The sequence below is a fragment of the Sinohyriopsis cumingii genome, chromosome 1 (assembly GCF_028554795.1).
Source record: "Sinohyriopsis cumingii isolate HCF-2022 chromosome 1, ASM2855479v2, whole genome shotgun sequence".
In the NCBI taxonomy this organism is placed as follows: domain Eukaryota; kingdom Metazoa; phylum Mollusca; class Bivalvia; order Unionida; family Unionidae; genus Sinohyriopsis; species Sinohyriopsis cumingii.
In genome coordinates this window covers 35267380-35287557 of record NC_142961.1, presented here as the reverse complement: position 1 = coordinate 35287557, position 20178 = coordinate 35267380, and the positions used below count along the sequence as shown (strand labels likewise).

Below are 20178 nucleotides of genomic sequence, written 5' to 3'. Positions count from 1 at the left end.
TTACAAATGACTAACACATATACTGAGTTACCTCAATTAACGAAATATGACGAGAAGTGCAAACTCAGGATTTGCCTACCTATGACTGTGTTATTCTGTGCAGGAACTCTTGAAGAAAGCAGAATAATAAATGCACAATATAACTTAAATACACTTATTCCCATGACCATTCAGCATTACATTACAGCCCCATTTCTTTAACGGAAATGAGACAAGTTCCAGTGACGTTAGATTTGAACACCGATCTTGTTTACGCATCTCTATCATACATAGAATGAATTGGTGTGGGTGGAAAATCACTGCAGGAAGTTATGCAGTTTTTATATTAGCTGACGTAGCTTTAATCAAATAAAAATGTATTCAATGTATTTTGCCTGGTTCACTTTGCTGTATAACCCTTTATCGCATTTAAGATTTAATATCCTTCTTTAACAACCTATCGTCGCAGTCGGCAATATTAATCAGAATAACGTAGACGCTTATGGAAAGGTACCTAGGAAATGCATTTAAATAATAAAGACGTAGAACAAGGTGCTCGAAAATTAGTAAGTGGGTAATTCGAGGAGGTCGTTTGTTTGGGAGGAGGACACACACAAAATAAATAAATAATATGCAGAAGCATTAGGAAAAGATGAGGTTCATAACCTATGTAGAACAGATAAATAACCTAGTTGTCAAAAATAGAGCAAGACATTTGATTCAACATGCGCATTACAGGATCCCACCACTGGCACGGAGCTTGTATCGTTGCTTAGGCAAGTAAGGGTTCAAGGCACAGTTTAATACCGCATCCACATGCCTAATATAATTTTTTTTAAAAATCATAAAAACTAAAATACACTAGTGAGGCCAAAAGCGCCCATAATTTTGGATATATATAAACAAAGCATGAGACTATTATTCTCTTTAATCTGACAAGTAAATTGCAGTTCATAGTAAAAGAAGTTTAGGCAACAAACTCCAAATTAATTACCTGCAGATGCTCAGAGTGTAAACACTATCCCATTTCCGAGGTGATAATTCTGAAAAACATTTTGTACTAAACAGCTTCATGCAATTAAAAACAGTTGCCGTCGGAGCAATTTTTGGGATATTTTACTTGCCTTGAACCTAGTCCTACATTGTAAGACATAGCACATGTTTTTGTTTTAGTGCTTGACGCCCACAACATAAATATCAGCGTCAAGGTCTTACATGTAGGACTAGCCTTGAACCCACATGTCTATTGCTATGGGTGGCTTGTTCTTCATTTCCAATTATTGATATTTGATTACATACTGAAAAGTATCTGTGGGATGTTACATGCCTCACATCATTTTTTAGAACAACACCAGACTCAAACACCTGCAGTATACACATCATGTATGGGTTGCCCATTTGATCTGGTGGACATGGACAGAGGGGCAGTGGACTAAGTGCCAGTATGAGTAGTGGAAGTCAACTCCAAGTCAAATGGAAATCCACTCAATCTATGTCCATCACAGATTTTATTTCATCCATTGTGGGTTTTATGGCACTCTTTTTCAGATTCTATTGTATTTGGTCTGTAAGTCAACACATTACAAGCAGATGTGAGAAACCTCAACACCATTATCCCATCCCTGGCGGGGTCAGTTTTGTTCCTCTTCCTGGTGTCATGTCTAGATTTTCACATGATGCACTTTAAAGCATCTTTGTCATACCGCGGTATATCTAGATTTCACCATAATGCTCTTCAGGCATCCATGTGATATGTCTAGATTTACCCATGATGTGCTGTAAGTTTCCTTGTGATATGTCTAGGTTTTCACATGATGTGCATCATTCACCCTTGTGATATGTCTAGATGTCCCCATGATGCCGTTCAAGCATCCTTGTGATATGTCTAGATTTACCCATGGTACACTACAAGCATCATTAATGATATGTCTAGATTTACCCATGATACACCTCAAACATCCATGTAAAATGTATAGATTTACCCATGATGTTCTTTAAGCATCCTTGTGATATGTCTAGATTTCCCCATGATGCTCTTCAACAGGGATGGTGCTGGGCTTTGCCAGTGTTACAAATTGCAATATTTTTATACTTTATTGATGACAAAATATACCATCTGGTGATTGTTTTATTTGACAATATCTTTTACCTGTTTAAACTTTTATATACAGTCTTGGGTTTGTGGTGGAGAAATTCAAAGGTACCATGAAAGGAAGTTGCAAACTTGGATATAAAATGCACTGGGAGCTATCGATTGTTGCATAAACAAATCGTTTGTTCATATTGATAAATGCATCTTAATAGTGCGTTTTTACATCATAATCCAATTATGCAGACGTGTGGCCTGGGTACTGTAAGCTCTGATACACTCAGATAGTCATCATAACAGATTAGCTACAATCAATTAACCTCTAAAGACTGGAACAGGAATGGCTATAATATACCATTATCATGACAGGTTGATTTTTTTTTTTTTTAAAAATATACCTAATAATTAGTTTTGCTGAAACTTCAAAAGAAAATGGATTACCTTGAAGCAGTCTGATTGTTCTGTATAAATACTAAGCAAATGAAAAGAAAAAAATTCAGTCTCAATCAATTGCTCTACTCCAGTTATTTGATGTTACTGCCACAATAACAAACCAGCATTTGTTAATGGTACTCAAAGGTTTGCAATAACACATGCACCCTTCATCAAAGCAAGGTGACTACAATCTTCAGTAAAAACAAAGCACCTTTTAAAGGAAGTAAACACTAAACTTAAATAAAAGCAATGGAAGCTGATCGATTGTTGTATTTCCTAAAGCTGTACCGATTAATCGGCCATACTCATAATCAGGCCGATTAATGGAACAATCTGTAGAATCGTTATCATCAGAAATAATTGGTGCCGATGTAATCAAATTTCCAAAATATAAATTTGATCATAACATTCATCTTGACATGGCTTGAATTTTAAATCAATTAATTAGTGGAAATTAAGATATAAACATTTGATTTGGGGGTTAATTGAAAGACGGTATATTATTAAAGGTAAGTACTTTTTAACATGCTTGCTGTAAACTACCACTGAATGTCTGCTCACAACAAATTATCATTACCATGCATGCACTCATCCCAATCACAGCAGCCTACCAGCCAATGAGGCCTCGTGTGGCTGTTGAACTTCCAGCATAAACATTACAGGGATGGTCATGGCTTTTAAAAGTTGTCGCCCAAAAAAATAGCCAGTCTAAATATTTCATTGCCAATTTTGTAATGTATTATTGTAATAGGCAATGAAAATTGAAAAAGATGGGATAGTTATTACTTTATTGACAGCAAGCAATACAGCCATAATATTACAAAATATGTCATTACATGACTGTTTTGCATTACTTCCATGGTCTTTGAATTGTGCATCACCGTTAGTGTATAGGTCTAACTGTTGTCACCTGAAATAAATGCATTATCAAATGTAAAATATCTACTTTCCTACAGTCTCTCTTTTTTTAATAGAAACATCAGGTATTAAGCAAATCTATATTAGATATATTATTTTCCCAAAAATAGTTTTGTAAGAAATTTTATTTAGATAATGACATTTTAATATTAAAACCATATGATCGTACTTTGCAATGTAAGCTAAGTGATGTATAATGAGACCGTCGATTTCACGCATTCAGGAATTAAATCCCCCCCCTTTATGGCTAGCTTCACAAAGTACATATCCGTCAACCAGGAGTTCTGAAATTTATTTTTGATGTGCTTTACATGCTTTGCTTATTAGTGAATTGCGTCCTAAATCCCAGTAATGATCACTGAATGCGGTAGATTTTTTCTCGACCAGCAAATTATGATCTCCATTCCCACCAATGAAACTTACACGAGTCAACTTGACCTGGCATTACTGTACCATATATATAAGCATTGATTACCATCATTAAATTTAAAGAAGGAATGAAGAAACATATCACAGCATATGTGCCCCCAAAAAACTAATTCAGAATAAATATGTTATTTAGTAAAGAGTTTTACTTGCATATATGAGTTAACAATAACAAATAAGGTGGGATATAAAATGTGGGAAATAGTTATCATATGTATGGTAGCTTGAGACCACATTTGAACTGTTAAACATAAATCCGCACCCATTTTAGGCATTGTTAGTTATAACAAAAATAGGGCATGGTTTACTTGTCAATTAAATGCTAGTGCTTTCATTAACTGTAGAACAGGCAGTTTCTTGAAATAATCTGTCTCATAATCAGTATTGGCAATTTTAATAATCAGCTATATGCGTTATCTGCATAATTGGCAAAAAGGGACATCGGTACAGCTTTAGTATTTCCCAAAACGATTCAACACTTTTATTGTGCCGTGAAAGTTTCTGCTTTGCAGGAAAAATGTTATGGTGTACAATTGCTACTACAGGCAGCATAAGATGCAAATTAAATTTAAAATCTTTTGAAACCATGTATACTTGGTCGCATAAATGTTTGTTCAACTTTTATTTTGTTCACATGTTTTCATTTCCCTGTTAACAGCCTCATCCCCTTGGTAGCTTCAGCAACATGTTAGCTGTCTTCAGCTTATCAAAGTCTAGGCCAAGGGTCCACGGCCTGCGAACATGTTCTGTAAGGTCCTCAGGGCAAATTAAAACAATACAGAAATCTGGCCCTTGAACAGTAATTATATTTAAGAATTAGAAATCCATTGGGCTACTAAAAATAAAGTTATATAAAACCTTCATGCCAGGCAGTAGTTTATTACAACATTTATTAACGTTAATTTTATTTACCAAGTCGCTGTTGTATAGAACATGTAGTGTAGTGTTTGTGGCCCTCAAGTGATCTTAGAAAATGCAATCTGGCCCTTGGCCGAAAAAGGTTGTGCACCCCTGGTCTAGGTCATGTACATTGGCGTGTAAACAACTATAAAGCCACGTGCTATTGGCAACCATGAATATCTTATTGAATTGTTTAGTGACACGTGTTTGTTTACAGTGGGATAGATCAATAAAGGACTAACATATTTTTATATACATATAAGCTATTTGTGCTTCCAAATGTGATGTGAATGATACATAAATTGTAAAACATGTGATCCATACTCAAGTTTATGGATTATTCATATACATGTACAGTATTTTATGCATTATGGATTATTCATATACATGCACAGTATTTTATGCATTATGGATTATTTATATACATGTACGGTATTTTATGCATTATGGATATACATGTACAGTATTTTATGCATTATGGATATACATGTACAGTATTTTATGCATTATGGATATACATGTACAGTATTTTATGCATTATGGATTATTCATATACATGTACAGTATTTTATGCATTATGGATTGTTCAACACAATAGTAAGTTGTCAGTACACATATTATTTCAGATTTGTGTTATCTTTAATTAAATCAAAATTTATTTTCTCTCGGCATATTTACTCACTGACATCAAGTCACCTCTTAAGAATTTCACTTGTATGCGAAGTTTGATTTCTGTAGCCTTCCCCCACTTATATGTGTACGTACATGTATACATACATACATACATACATACATACATACATACATACATACATACATACAATTAAAATAAACATGTTTTCAAGAAAGTATAATCTACAAAATCAGGGAACTCACAGGTGTATGGTTGAAACTTTAAGAAATGGGGAGTAGACCCATTTTCTGAGAGTGAAGAGCAAAATACTGAAATTTTTTCGAGATCACTGTAGTATTTTAATAAGATTTTGATATCATCACAAGTAGTGTACAAAACCTGGATATCAAACAAAATCAGTTTGTTTCTTAGAACTGGGTACCATGATTTTTTTTACTGTACATTATTGTGGTATACTACAGTTACATTAGGGACCAACAATTCATTGTTCTGTGCCAGGGGCCTGACACTTTTTTTGTTTAATTTCTGTCTGTTTAAAGTTGGAAAAATTATTTGTTTTATAGCAAAATGACACCACATTATATCAATGATAGTACACTATATTTGTGAAAAAAATATTGATTATCTTGAGATAAAGGAGAAGAAAATAAATCAACTCAAAAGAAATGAATTTGCTATGTATAAAAGCTTCTATAGCTTTGCAAAGGAATACAAGTACTTAACTAAAACATGAAATGTTTTTTATATTGTATTTTTTATCCAAAATTATCCAAAAGTTGGATTTGGTTAGACTGTTTCACAACATCCCATTTTGCCACCTTGTTGGCATACAAGAAAATATATCAGACATGTGATTAAAGAGCATAAATGCATAGACAAAACTACATACAGTATGTGTTTTTTCCCAAGTGGGCAGAAAGAACGAGTTTCATGCAGTGTAGGAATATGTCTAAGCCATTTGACCGAAATTTATACTGTATTACTATTCTATATCAAACTAGTTCTTTCCCCGACTCAAAACACTTTTGTTGTTTTGTCTTTATTGCATATCCCCTTTTTAGTCACACATTTTTATTCTTTTTCTTAATGTATTCAAAAGTATGAGTTAGGTTTTGGCATTATATGACTATATATATATATATACACAGTTCGGCGACCAAAGTTTTGAACCTCTGAAGTTGAAATGATTCTAAGTTTTTTATTTTACATGATTTACATTATGGAATGTTTCTTTGTATCATCAGTGCTGCATATGGGAATGACATCATCCATGCCTTGAATTTTGATATGACTCCCTGTGTATTTTTTATTTTTTCTGGATTTTATAAAATTTCCAATCCATGATTTCAGTAGAAAAGTACTATCTCTCTCTCTTGTATAATATCACTTTGCACACTGGCTTAATCTGAAAATGCATTGTCAACATTATGTGCATGAATATTGTTCTCCACCTCAACTAACTCTGATTTCTCAGCCTAGATACCATGAAATGCACAAAAACTTCTTGTCACTACTTAGGGTACTGAGATCTCCAATTAAGATGCGACAAAGTGGCCATTTGCACCAATTAAGACTTAATTTAATAAAATTACAAATGTGTGTTGTAATTTTTTGATAATTTCACACAATTAGCAATAAATCATTCATGATATTTTATAAGTGGACTGTTATTTAATGTTTGAAGTTGTAAAAGTAGTTCCCAACTGGTTGTATGATGCTGAAATTTTAGGTATGCAATACGGAAATTTTAGGTGTGCAGTTCAAAATCACAGACTGAACATCAGTATCACATGTCAGATCAGCCATGTAAGATTAAATGGCTATGTAATAAATTATATTTGTAATATTCACCATTAATTTGTGACATACAACCATTTTGTAAAAAGAAAGTTAATTTCTTGAACTATTTTTTAATGACTAATGAAAGCACGATGTTAATATCATTTAAGTTGTAACAAAATTCCTCAGTAATTTTGTACGTTCCTTAATCATGAAAACTACCAATGTGCCAGTACAGTAAAAAAAGTACGGTACATACCACCAGAAACAATGCCATGATACACTGGTAAACTGTTTTGTGATTTCCTTGTCCATGAAACCCAAGGACTTACTGCTGATGACATAAATAAACATTAATATTTGGTGAAACTAATGCAAAAGTACAGATACACTTTGTTGATCTGGGCAAGGGCAGAGTTGAGGGGGATTTCCCCATTATAACTGGCTGGATTATTTTATGCCATGCTTTTGTATGTCCATGTAGTATAGTTTTAAACTTACTTTATGACAGCATTTAGTTTGGGTCATCTTGTGTATCTGTAAAAGAAATCTTGTTTAAAGATGAAAGAAAGACTTTATGGTATAAATTTCTGCTAAACTATATACAGTTCTGTTAACTTTGGAAAGTTGAACCAAAAGCTAGCCAAAGAGTTGCAAGATGAGATGAAGAAAACTTTACAAAATCGATTATACAGTGGAACCCCGCTATAACGCGCCCCGCCATAACGCGAATTCGGATATAACGCGGTCATAGCATGGCTCCCGAAATTTCGTATATTCATTCACACATGAAGAAAAAAAATTTGGAGAAAAGTAAAAAAAAACAAAACAAGAAATTAACTTCATTTTGGGCATGAGATTAGTTGTGACTTTTAAAATAATATGATCGTGGCATGGTTCCTGAAATTTGAAATTCATTTACGTGTATTTTTATCGGACCGTGAAAATATTTGTTTAACGTACGAGAAATAGTGTGTAAAACGTTTATTATAATTTGGTGGAAGAATTCGCGTATGACTTTTAATAATAAACGATCGGAACTTAACAATTTATCCAGGTTCTTTAAGTGATTTTGGAGGAGTGATCCTGTATGAATTCTAAAATAATACGATATATATAACATACGAGAAATAGTGTGTACAACGCTTGGCTTCTGAAATTTATCAATTTGAACAGGTTGTGGTGAAGCTCCGTATTATACTCTAGAAGAGAAAACTGGTTTAATTAGGTTTTTGAATTGTTAAGCCGAAGTAAACATTATCGGAAGTGTTACTTATTACGGATCCATGAGTAAAGCCAGTAAATCGTCTTTGTGATTGTCTTCCATGAAATCTGTATACAGTCGTTGCTCAAACAATAGCCGACATGGGCTTCTTATTTAACTGCAATCACAGCCAAGCAGCAGACAAAGCTGTGGTTGATACAAGAGTCGCACAATTTAGTAAACATCAAAGGACGAAAGCCGCCAACATGTATGCTGTGCTTGGCGGTGTGATCAAACAACAAACAGTTGAAAGTAAATAATATCCACTTTATTATCTGTGAATTAAAAGGGTATGAAATTGTACATCCGTTCAGCTTAATTTTGTTTTATATAAAAAGTGATTCGTAACCATTGCAGGCCTTCATTACTTAGTTATCGAGCTTTATCTGTGTACGTTGTTTGCTTATATAAAAAAATATTTTACTGTTATGGAAAAGCAAGTTCAAAAACGCAAGTCGTTTTCTGCTAAAGAGAAACTGTATGCCCTAGATCAACTAAAGAAGGGCAAACAACAAACTCAGCTTGCCAGAGATCTAGGAATCAGCGAGTCCACTTTGCGAGGGTGGAAAACAGATGAAGGAAAGCTCCGTAGTCTACCCAACATTCTTGAAGAGGAAACTGGTTTACAGCGTAAAAGGGTTAAGTTAGCTAATGACAATGTCCTAGATTCAGCTTTGTACCAATGGTTTGTACAAGCTCGCTCAGAAGGTGTTCCAATTTCTGGCCCAGTTCTGAAAGCCCAAGCAGAGAAATTTGATCGCCGTATCAATGGAGATGATTCCAAATTTAAGGCGAGTAAGTTCGCGGCAAAGAAGCAAACGTCATTGGATATATTTTTCAAGAAATGATGAAATTTAAATTTGGAACCACACTGACTTTGCACTTTGCGCAACGATTAATTTAGCAGTTTTCACATGTTTCTTTTGATGTTCACAAAATCTGAAATAAAAGTTATTTGCACGCTGAAATCATGCGTTGATTGTTAATTATTCTTGCAGTTGTCGCATATGATAAAATTTTAGCGGTATGAAATTTGTACAGACACGGTATGTAGACCCGGGAATAGCTGCATGCAATGACCGTACGATATCAGACGGCAAGTAAATGGTTTCAATATTTTGTTCATCCTATATTTTACACGACGAATTCAGACTATTACAAAATTATTGAATATTTTAAATCTGTACGATTTTCAATCAAATTACATCCATTATGGATGAACTGCATGCCACGACGGCACGGTAGCATATGGTGTTGATACACTTTTCATGATATAGCAATAGTCTGGTATTATCGGTCAATCTGTCAATCTGTATTATCGTTCAAACAAATAAAAATTAGTAAATGTTTTTAATGCACAGTAATAACCTATAAATATATTAGCCATATATTAGCCATCGATTATTTTGAATATATCTTAATTAATGCATTCCAGTTAATATTCATCTGATGATAAGCCGACTTTTGATCATTGTACATGTATACACGTATATGTTCTCGGAAAAAAAGTTAAATATTGTGAAACCCCGCATTAACGCGACCCCGCTTTTAACGCGATCCGATTTTATGGACCCCGATCATCGCATTATAGCGGGGTTCCACTGTATATGATACAGAGGCTTATTACATGATTTAAAAAATGATTGATTGTTTTGCTGTTTTTTATATATACATGTACTCATTTATTTAAAACAACTATCACAACACAAATAACAAGCATGTTAATGGATTGCTTATTCTCTTTTCAGTAGTATTTTGTGAAGAACTTTTATTACAACAAAATTCCAGAGATGAGAAGTTTACAAGTATGCCTGTCATGTTTGAGAAGACTTCCAACCTCACTCTTCTGCAAAACTCAGTGCCATACATTCCCATCCATTCTCTATTCTGAAAAATGTGGTGGAAGATGGTGTGCATTGTTGAGGCCATTTTCAGCATCAAAACATCTATCTGATCATGAAGAAAAGAACAAATTTGATGTCATGAAGAACCCCTATTTTGACAAGTATAAAGAAAAGTTGCAACGATTTGAGGTGTAAGTTGCCTCAGTTATGGATGCAGTATGTGGAATATTTTTATTGTCATAATCGATAATCTTGTAATAATCTGTAGAACAGGGCTGTTACATGTAAGAAGATGTGGGACAATGCAGTCACTTGTAAGAACAGGTGGGACAATGCAGTCACTTGTAAGAACAGGTGGGACAATGCAGTCACTTGTAAGAACAGGTGGGACAAGGCTGTCACATTAAAGAACATGAGGGAAAGGGCTTTCACTTTTAATGATCTGTGGAACAGGGCTGTCACATGTAAGAACATGTGAGACAAGGCAGTCACTTGTAAGAACAGGTGGGACAAGGCTGTCACATTTAAGAACATGAGGGAAAGGGCTTTCACTTTTAATGATCTGTGGAACAGGGCTGTCACATGTAAGAACACATGGGACAAGGCAGTCACATGTAAGAACACATGGGACAAGGCAGTCACATGTAAGAACACATGGGACAAGGCAGTCACATGTAAGAACATGTGAGACAAGGCAGTCACTTGTAAGAACATGTTGGATATTTGAGTCACTTGTAAGAACCTTTGGGAGAAGACAGTCACTTGTTATACCTTTGGGAGAAGACAGTCACTTGTAAAAACCTTTGGGACAATTTTGTTGCAGAAATAACAAAGTTAAAGACTTAAGTTAGATTGTAATTTATTTGAATTGACAGTTCTTGATTAATGTCTGCCAACTATTTGAACAGTGTTCTTGATTTCATTATATAATTGTCCTTAAAGTATGCTGTAGAACATTGAAAATCTGTGGGACCTAAAGTTTGATAAGAGATTTTGGCAGTTTTGAATATTCCATGTCCGCTGACTTGAATTTTGTATTAAAGCTGGGATGAGTTATTTAAGCATTCAGTGGCTGACACTTGAACTATAAAAGTTTTACTGAATGTAATTTTTTTTGAATAACTTATATTAACTAGTGGATTTTACTTCCTTGTTGTTTAAAAATTTGTTAATCTGTGATATTTAAGACCAAAATGTCCCCAGCTGTAATCTTATATGTATTTTCTTTTCCATTCTTTAACCTGATTTGAATGCAAGTGGAGTTAATGTATTTTGGAAAAATGGAATAACTACCAGTGAGTCTCAGAATGGACAATTATTCTTAGAACCTCCCACCCCCAAATCTAAACAAAAATATAAAAGCCCAATTGATTAAAATTCAACTAAGATTGAGAAATATACATCTACCTGTAATGTGCTTATCTAATTTCATTTTCTTTATATGGTCTGCATATTAGTATGGCCTTGCCTGTGGAGATTGAATACAGTGTTGCACATCTTGACCTTGTATGCCCCCACCCACTTTTTTTTGTCGTAATACAGTTTTTGAAAAATGTGATTTCCATCTCCATCCATGCTGCTATTGGTGCTAGCAATGGCAAAAGTTGTGAAAGGCGATGAAAACACTGTAAGACGGTAATGAATCTCTTTTAAAACAACGTATCCTGCAAGAAAACATTCAAGATTTATGTTAGTTGACCAAGCTGAAGTATAAATTGTTTAATGGCTGTTAAAAGAATGCATTTTTGAAGTTAAAATCACCCCTGCCCTTAAATTGTGCAAACTGTCATGTCTGTAATGTACTGTCCAGTGTTCCTGGGTCACATAATTCATCTCCATTTAGCAACCTTTTGAAGGTCTACCACACACTCACATAGAAGTCAGGTTCAACTTTAAAAATAACATAGACCCTGATCTGCAATCACATAATGTGCAGGCAGGTCAAGGTCTGTGTTGTTTGCTCTGTTGATTACTCTTACAAACTAATAGGACCCAGATCTGCCAGCACAGTATATGGGGACAGATCTGAGTTTATACAGTTTGCAGTGAGATCTGACTTCTGTGCGAGCATATATGGTACACAGATTAAAATAAAATTTCAGCTGGAGATTTATAGTAAAATCCTTGTAAGATTTGATTTTGTCTTTTTTCTATTAAACTTTGACAGAGTTACATCCCCTGTATTATTTAGCTCTTTCATGGTCTATTGTTGTGTCAGAAAAAATGTCATCTGCATCATCTTTTCAAGCCCTACCTATATTTCCTTGTTAAATCAGTTCCATATTTAGAAAATCCACCCATTTTATAAAATGGAAGTGGGAGGGTGAAATATCCCTCTTCATTTTTCAGTTCTAAAACAGACCCAGGTGCTAACCCTTTCATCACAAGCTCATTTCTATTCAGTATTTTGTAGGACTTGTGTGGATTGAAGCCAAATTTATGATTATTATAGTCTTGGAAGATCTGGATCATGTTTGATTTTCATTTATTTCTGTCAAAATGTTACTTATCCTGTTTGACTTGAAGTTAGCTCTTGCTTCTCTATGATAAGCTGGTCAACTTTTGACTGATGGGATAATTCTAACTACTCTCATCTTAATTTATACTAATGATCAGCTATTGACATAATCCTGATATGTAAAATGGCTTGTCACAATGTATATGATTATGTAAATAAGGTAACAGGTCAATTCCAGGACAAAGGGCATTCTGTGACTTGTCTCAGTATACATGTTGATGTAAATGAGGTACAGGTCAGTTTAAGGACAAAGAGCATTCCATGGCTTGTCTAAATGGACATGATTATGTGAATAAGGTACAGGTCAATTCAAGCACAAAGGGCATTCAGTGGTCTTACTCATTGTATATGATTATGTAAATGAAGTACATGTCAATTCCAGCACAAAGGGCATTCCAAGGGCAAATGACATCCTTCTGTTATTACATGCATCTCTTCTGTCATCTGGACATTAATACATGTCTAGAAGGACTTGGAAATCTGTCAGTTCGATTTCGAGGACAGTTAAACCTGGGCTAGATTCGGTTTATAAATAATAATTAAATTTGTTGGATTTTGAGGACAGTTAAACCTGGGCTAGATTTGGTTCATGCATAATAATGAAATTTTAACTTGTAAAAGTATGTGAAAAAAACACCAAAAAGACAAAAAGAGCCAGTTTCAAGATTTCATACAATGTTGAATAAACCAACTATAATATTAACATGTTGGATAATTCCTACCACCCTAATATTAACGTGAAAAGTAGAACCACCATCACAAAAAAATGACCAGATAACTTAAGACAGAAAATAAAATTTCAGAAACGTGCAAAAGTTTTTTTCCTAATTCCCCTTATCCCTTCCCTTCTGTTTCATATGAAAAATGCTTGGTCTGTTTAAAAAAATGGTTTGACCCTATTAAAAAAAATCCAAATGGATCACAAATCGATACTAAACTTAAAGGAAAATTGTAATACATCAGAAGTGATTGATTAATGTATTTTAGTGGTCAGAATTACCCACTTCAGAGTTTGATGGTTTGATTTGATTAGGAAAATAAACTTCTCTATTGTATTTTAATTTTCTACTTGTCATTTACTGTCTTCCTTCATTTCTTAAGTAAATTCTTTAATGTCACTCTTTGACCGGCTTATGCAAATTAACTGTGTCATATATATAAAGGAGTAAAAAATTATAGAGTTGTCAGAATATAGATCATTTTACCTTCATTCTATTTTTATAACTTTTTCAAAGATTGAAATTGAGCTTAGTACATGTATGGGTTTTTATATTAAAAAGATGAAGGTAAAGTATTTTTTGCATATTCTTGGCCTTGTTTTACACGGAAGTTTGTCCTTGAATCCTGAATTGTTTCCACTCTTTAATAGAAAGAATTGATTGAAACCTAATTTGATGTGAACATTTTATTTTGAAGATTTAGTTCAGGTTTACTTGTCTCCAACTAGCTTTAAAACATTTGAATTATTGCCTGTGTTGGACCTGGAAATTTGCCTTTTTATGTTGATTTCCACTTCTGCTTCAAAACTTCCAAAGGCTCTCATGGATTGAAACAAATTTAGTTTTGGGCTTTCATCAAAAGATGGGTCATCTGAACCAAATTTATGAAGTTTGTAAACACTGCCAAATTATGCCCCTTTAGTGAAGTTTGTAATACCAAATTATGCCCCTTTAGTAAAGTTTGTAATAACAAATTATTCCCAGTTTGTGAAGTTTGTAATCACAACCAAATTTTCATCAATTGAAGCGCATCATTGGTTGAAACTAATCTGGATATAATACAAAAATATGAAGTCAACATTATTCAACTGTTTCTGTCAAAATTTGAGAGAGTAATTGTCCTGTTTGACTAGAATTTTGATGTTGTAACTTGAATAAATATTTCTTCATTTATACTAAATTGGCATCTGTGTCCTCTGTCTAGTTTCCTGTATATAACAAAATTCTGTTAATAATGAACATGTTTCATTGGCAATGGAGTTTTCTTTATCCAAGTGATAAGGCCAGCGAAAAAAAGAAAAGTGCAGAGATCTACAGTATTTTTATGCAATGCTCAGTGTGTACCAATTGGCTGTATTCATTTTTATGCAATGCTCAGTGTGTACCAATTGGCTGTATTCATTTTTATGCAATGCTCAGTGTGTACCAATTGGCTGTATTCATTTTTATGCAATGCTCAGTGTGTACCAATTGGCTGTATTCATTTCAGGTCTTCCCGAGAAGAATATGAAGCCAAAGTTTCAGATATGGAACACAAAAACGTAAAACAGAAAGTCGAGAGAAGACAGGGACTAAGTGAACGCCCTCCACCGCCAACATTTAAAGGCATTGGCACACCTGTACAGTGGCCTCCACAGGTAAAGTAAATCCAGATTTTAAAAATAAATAGAAACATTTTCCTAGCTTTATTCAGTAATCTGGCCCATACGATGTTGGTTCGAAATTCATCAGGTCCCTACAAAAGCTGTTCAGCAAACATACATATAGTTCAGATGGATGGACAGAAGGATGGATGTTTAGGTTGGGATATATAATGGAAATGGTGTTAAAACAAAGGGACACATGCACAATAAGTGGAGATAAATGAACAGATTTTGACATGGGTAATTTGCAGCAATGAGAAAGTCATAACTCTTTTTATACATATCTGCTGAGAAACTTTCATTTTTGAACTGCAAAAAAGTGGCCTCTCTGATTATGTTGTTGGGTATGTTTTAATGGAATGTATTGGATTAAAATAGTTACATAAAAGGTAAAGATTTGCATTCTGGTTTGTGATCAATTATCATGTTGTGCTGGTTACATGATTGTCCATGCATCTCCACTTTGCATATGAATTTTTGTTGCATAAACATCTGTTATCATTAGATATGGTGTCGCTCTCACTGTATGCAGCTATACTATAAAATGACATTAACTCAACTTTACAGATGATAATTTACACCTAAGTCACACCTAAGGGACTGACTACACCTGGAAAAATGTTGCATTTTCACGTGTAAGTCAATGTCATCTGCATGTAATAATAATAATAATGAGGACTTTGTATAGCACCTAATCTTTAGAAGCTCTAAGTGCTTCACAACATTGGACAACACATATAAGATAAAAAAACATAATAATATTATTACAAAAACAAACACCATGAAATTAGAAAAACATTAAAAAAATTAAAAAAACATGCTGAGAATATTTCAGGTAGGAAACATTATTAGGTCTTTAAGTATGTTCTTGCAGTCGAAATAAGTGAGTTTTGAGAGCCCTCTTGAATGTGATCACTGTGTCTTTGTGTTTAAGTTCAGTGGGCAATTCATTCCACGTTGCTGGGCCCTGGTATGCAAAAGAACGCTGTCCATATGACTTTGTTTTCATAGTGGGAATAATGAGTATATGATTGTCAGAAAAGGAGCGTAAGTATCTTGCTGGTGTGTATTCCAACATAGATCAACTGGGCTGGAGTGTATTCCATTTGCAGATACAATTTGTGTCCTGTTGACCAAGTAGGACTTGAACCACAGTAAGGCTGTATCATGAATGCCAAATACATGCTGGAGACAATGAAGTAATATATCATGGTCTATTGTGTCAAATGCTGCAGACAAATCAAGGAGGGTGAGGACTGTAATCTTTCCGCTATTCAACGCAGAGAGAATGTCATTAACTACTTTTAGAAGAGTAGTTTCAGTACTGTGGCAAGGCGATATGCAGATTCTACAGTGCTAAAAAGGACTGTTTGAAGTTAGATATGATACAAGCTGGGATAGAACAACCTTTTCTAAGATTTTTTATATGAATGGGAGATTAGAAACTGGGCGGTATAGTTCTTTAAATCGTTATGGTCTAGTGTTGGTTTCTTCAGCAGAGGCTTTACAATAGCAGTTTTGAAAAATGATGGGAATTCCCCGGATGAGAGAGAGGTATTAATAACATCAGTTAGTGAAGGCAATACTGGATCTAAGCACTCAAGCAGCAGTGATGTTGGAATTGGATCAAGTTCACATGATTTTTGGTGCACTCTTCATCAGGATTGTACGTACAAAATCCATAGAGACAGGTTCAAATGCTGCTAATGGTTGCCACTCAAATTCTGTATCCCAACTGTATGGTGACGACGAATCAGTTGAAATTGTGGTGTCAAGCTTATCTCTAATGGTTTGTACTTTGTCACGGAAGAAATTTGCAAACATGTCCAGAAGGTCGACTGGAGAGAAGGTAGTTGGAAGTGGTGTTATATTTATATTTGCGTATGTTTAGATAAGTGTGCTATCTTTTCTCTTCTTCAACCATGAGGAAAAATGTACATTCGCTTTTGTACTGATTAGCAACCAGTTGACATGGCTTTTTAAAACTCAGATCGTGAATCACTTAATATGTTTTATGTACACAGTAATCTTTATCAACATGAGAAAAACTTGGTAAACCTCCTTATTTGATAATGGATATGTGATGTAATCTCTACCCATTACATGGAATTATACAATCAAGGGAATTAAATAGACATATCAGATTGACTTCTAAGCCCTATGGTTTTGCATCAAGCAATGACATTTTGAGCTAAATAAGCTTCTAGTGAATAAATGCATATGTCCTTTTTATAGCAATTATGTAATGTGTGGTTATTTTGTCATAGTTGTCTTGCTGCTGATTTAAATAAAAGCTGTTTGCTGAAAAAATGCACAGATTCACAAATTATGAGCACTTTAAAAAAATTTAGTTAAATTTAAATCACAATAGCAGGCATGGTAACATCATTTCTGGTACAGAAAGTTGGTTGTCTTGGGAAAATATACTGCCAAACATTTTGAAGAAACAAACCATGGCAGAACTAGAAAACATGGGTTTTAACCAAGTTTTTCTCATGTTAATAAAGATTACCGTGTACATAAAACATATTAAGTGATTCATGATCTCAGTTTTAAAAAGCCATGTCAACTGGTTGCTAATCAGTACAAAAGAGATTGTACATTTTTCCTCATGTTTGAAGCAGAGAAAAGATAGCACACTTATCTAAACATACGCAAATTTAAATAGACAGGTGAATTTGTAGATATATAAATTATGTTGAATCACAATAAGATCATAACAGCCATAATAGTACATGACAGTGTTCTACCATCCCTTAAAATTAATTGTATCAATTTATTGCAGAAAAATTGTCATTCTCTACATGACAGTACTATACTCCATACTTTAAAATTGATTGTAACAATTTATTGCAGAAAAATTGTCATTCTCTACATGACAGTACTATACTCAATGCTTTAAAATTGATGGTAATAATTTATTTGTGGAAAAGTTGCCATTTTCTTCATGACAGGACTATGCCACCCATTAAACTTGAACTTAATAATTTATTGTAAAAAAAGTTGTCAGTTTCTACTTGACAGTTATATACCATCCATTAAACTTGAACATAATAATTTATGTAAAAAAGTTGTCAGTTTCTACTTGACAGTTATATACCATCCATTAAAATTGAACTTAAAAATTTATTGTAAAAAAGTTGTCAGTTTCTACTTGACAGTTATATACCATCCATTAAACTTGAATGCAATAATTTATTGTAAAAAACTTGCCATTTTCTATATGACAATACTATACCATCCATTACAGTGGAACCTAATAATTTATTGTAGAAAAGTTTCCATTTTCTACATGACAGTACTATACCATCCTTTAAAATTGATGGTTATTATTTATTGTATAAATGTTGCCATTTTCTATATGATAGTACTATACCATCCTTTATAACTGATGGTATTAATTCATAGTAGCAAAATATAACATTTTCAACTTCTGGCTTTTTTATGTCATTACCAGAGTTTGGATGAAATTATGAAGATAGAGCTGATGTTGGATAAAACAGCTGAAGAGATTGACAAGGTCAGTGTCAAATAGAGAGAATCTGTTCTTACAGCCCAGTCTCTTTTTATTAGATCACACCATTGCCATTGTAAAACCAGAATTGTCTCTCGATTTTAAGTTGTTGCCCAATAATTATTTTGTCAAGCCCAAACTGTGAAACTAAAAGACAATTCTTTGCACTACATTTGGTCCGAAGCAAGATTAAATTTATGCCTTTTTATTAACCTTCAGTATTCCAGAAATATGTTGAATGAAATTTTCAGTTGAAGTTTATCCATTCAGTATACTTCAGGATCTGACATCAAATATCATCATTTGACTAGATTGATTATAGTTGTACTTCAAGATAAGTTGTGTATATCTGACCTTAATGCCATTACGGCTAAATCTGTATCCAGAAATAATTTTTTCAAACTTTCCATTTCTTCCATTCTTGTTTTGTCCTTTCTTAGACTTGGAATAGAAACACAAGCAGTTAACACAATAAAACAATACATGTAAACAGAAATCTTTGTTTTCTCAGTGATATAGCTCCTGTTTTCTACATTAATATAATTATTATCTTCAGTGATATAGTTTTGCTATCTACAGTGATATAGTTCTTTTGATATACCGTATTTACCATATGTTTTCGGACACCGTTTGTTTTTGGACACATTTTTTAGGGGGGAAATATAATATTTATATGCCTTATAAGTTTTCGAACATTGCTCTGCTATAATTTTTTCTACAATTTATGTTTTCGGACACAATCTAGGAAGATCTGCTGCTTCGTTTTATTGGCTGTCTTGATCCGTCATTTGCTGCTGTCATTAGATAATATTAATGCATTCGTAGCATCCCTGATGTATTCCGTCCAGCTGCGGCGGAGGTAGCTCTTGACAGGTTTATTGATGCTCACATCAAGAGGTTGCAGTTTGGATGTGCAGCCTTCTGGTATTATTGCTGGCACAACATTTCTGCACCGCAACTGTTTCTTCACATCATCAGTGATGTGAGCCCGGAACGAGTCCATAACTAATAGTGATCGCTGTCTTGTGAATGGCAAATAAATTTCTTCAATCCATCGCAGCATTAGCGTTTCGTCCATCCATGCTTTCTTTTGAACTGTGATAATCCACCCTTTTGCTGCCTTTAGATCTAGCCGTCTCTTTCCCTTGAAAATAATCATTGGGGGTAATACGTCATATGGAATTTACTCTCCGGAAATTCTGTTGAGACAAGCTCCTTGGCATATATACATATTCCCTCAACACTGACTGGAATTTGTAAGTCACGCTGAGTGAGCACCCACTGAACTATCTTATCATCCATAGCTTGTCCATATGAAATGGGTCGTCCACACTTAGCAAATGTCCGTTCAAGTTCAGATCGGCAGAAAAGTCAATTTTCATCCAGGTACTCACTGTGGATTTCGGAATCCTGAATTTTTCTGCTGTAGGTCTAATTCCCAGACGTTTTGCATTGTTAACGATATCCTGCTTTTGCTTTAATGTATAATGTCTATAGTGACCACGTACAAAACCGG

At 34.1% G+C, this 20178-nt stretch overlaps 1 protein-coding gene across 6 annotated transcripts in view; it reads left to right on the top strand.

Annotated features, from left to right (window-relative positions):
• The first annotated feature begins 503 nt into the window (after positions 1-503).
• LOC149806689 (ATP synthase mitochondrial F1 complex assembly factor 1-like) overlaps positions 504-20178 on the top strand; it is a 35072-nt gene continuing 15397 nt past the window's right edge. Inside the window, exons 1-4 of one of the 6 annotated variants that reach the window (XM_089956601.1) lie at positions 504-545; positions 10173-10459; positions 14995-15142; positions 18606-18668. In XM_089956601.1, the coding sequence (XP_089812727.1) occupies positions 10215-10459; positions 14995-15142; positions 18606-18668 (456 nt within the window). In that variant the 5' untranslated portion in view covers positions 504-545; positions 10173-10214. Of the gene's footprint in view, positions 760-10172; positions 10460-14994; positions 15143-18605; positions 18669-20178 lie in introns of all 6 variants that reach the window. The other 5 variants (XM_089956583.1, XM_089956608.1, XM_089956592.1 and 2 more) reach the window with 5 other exon arrangements.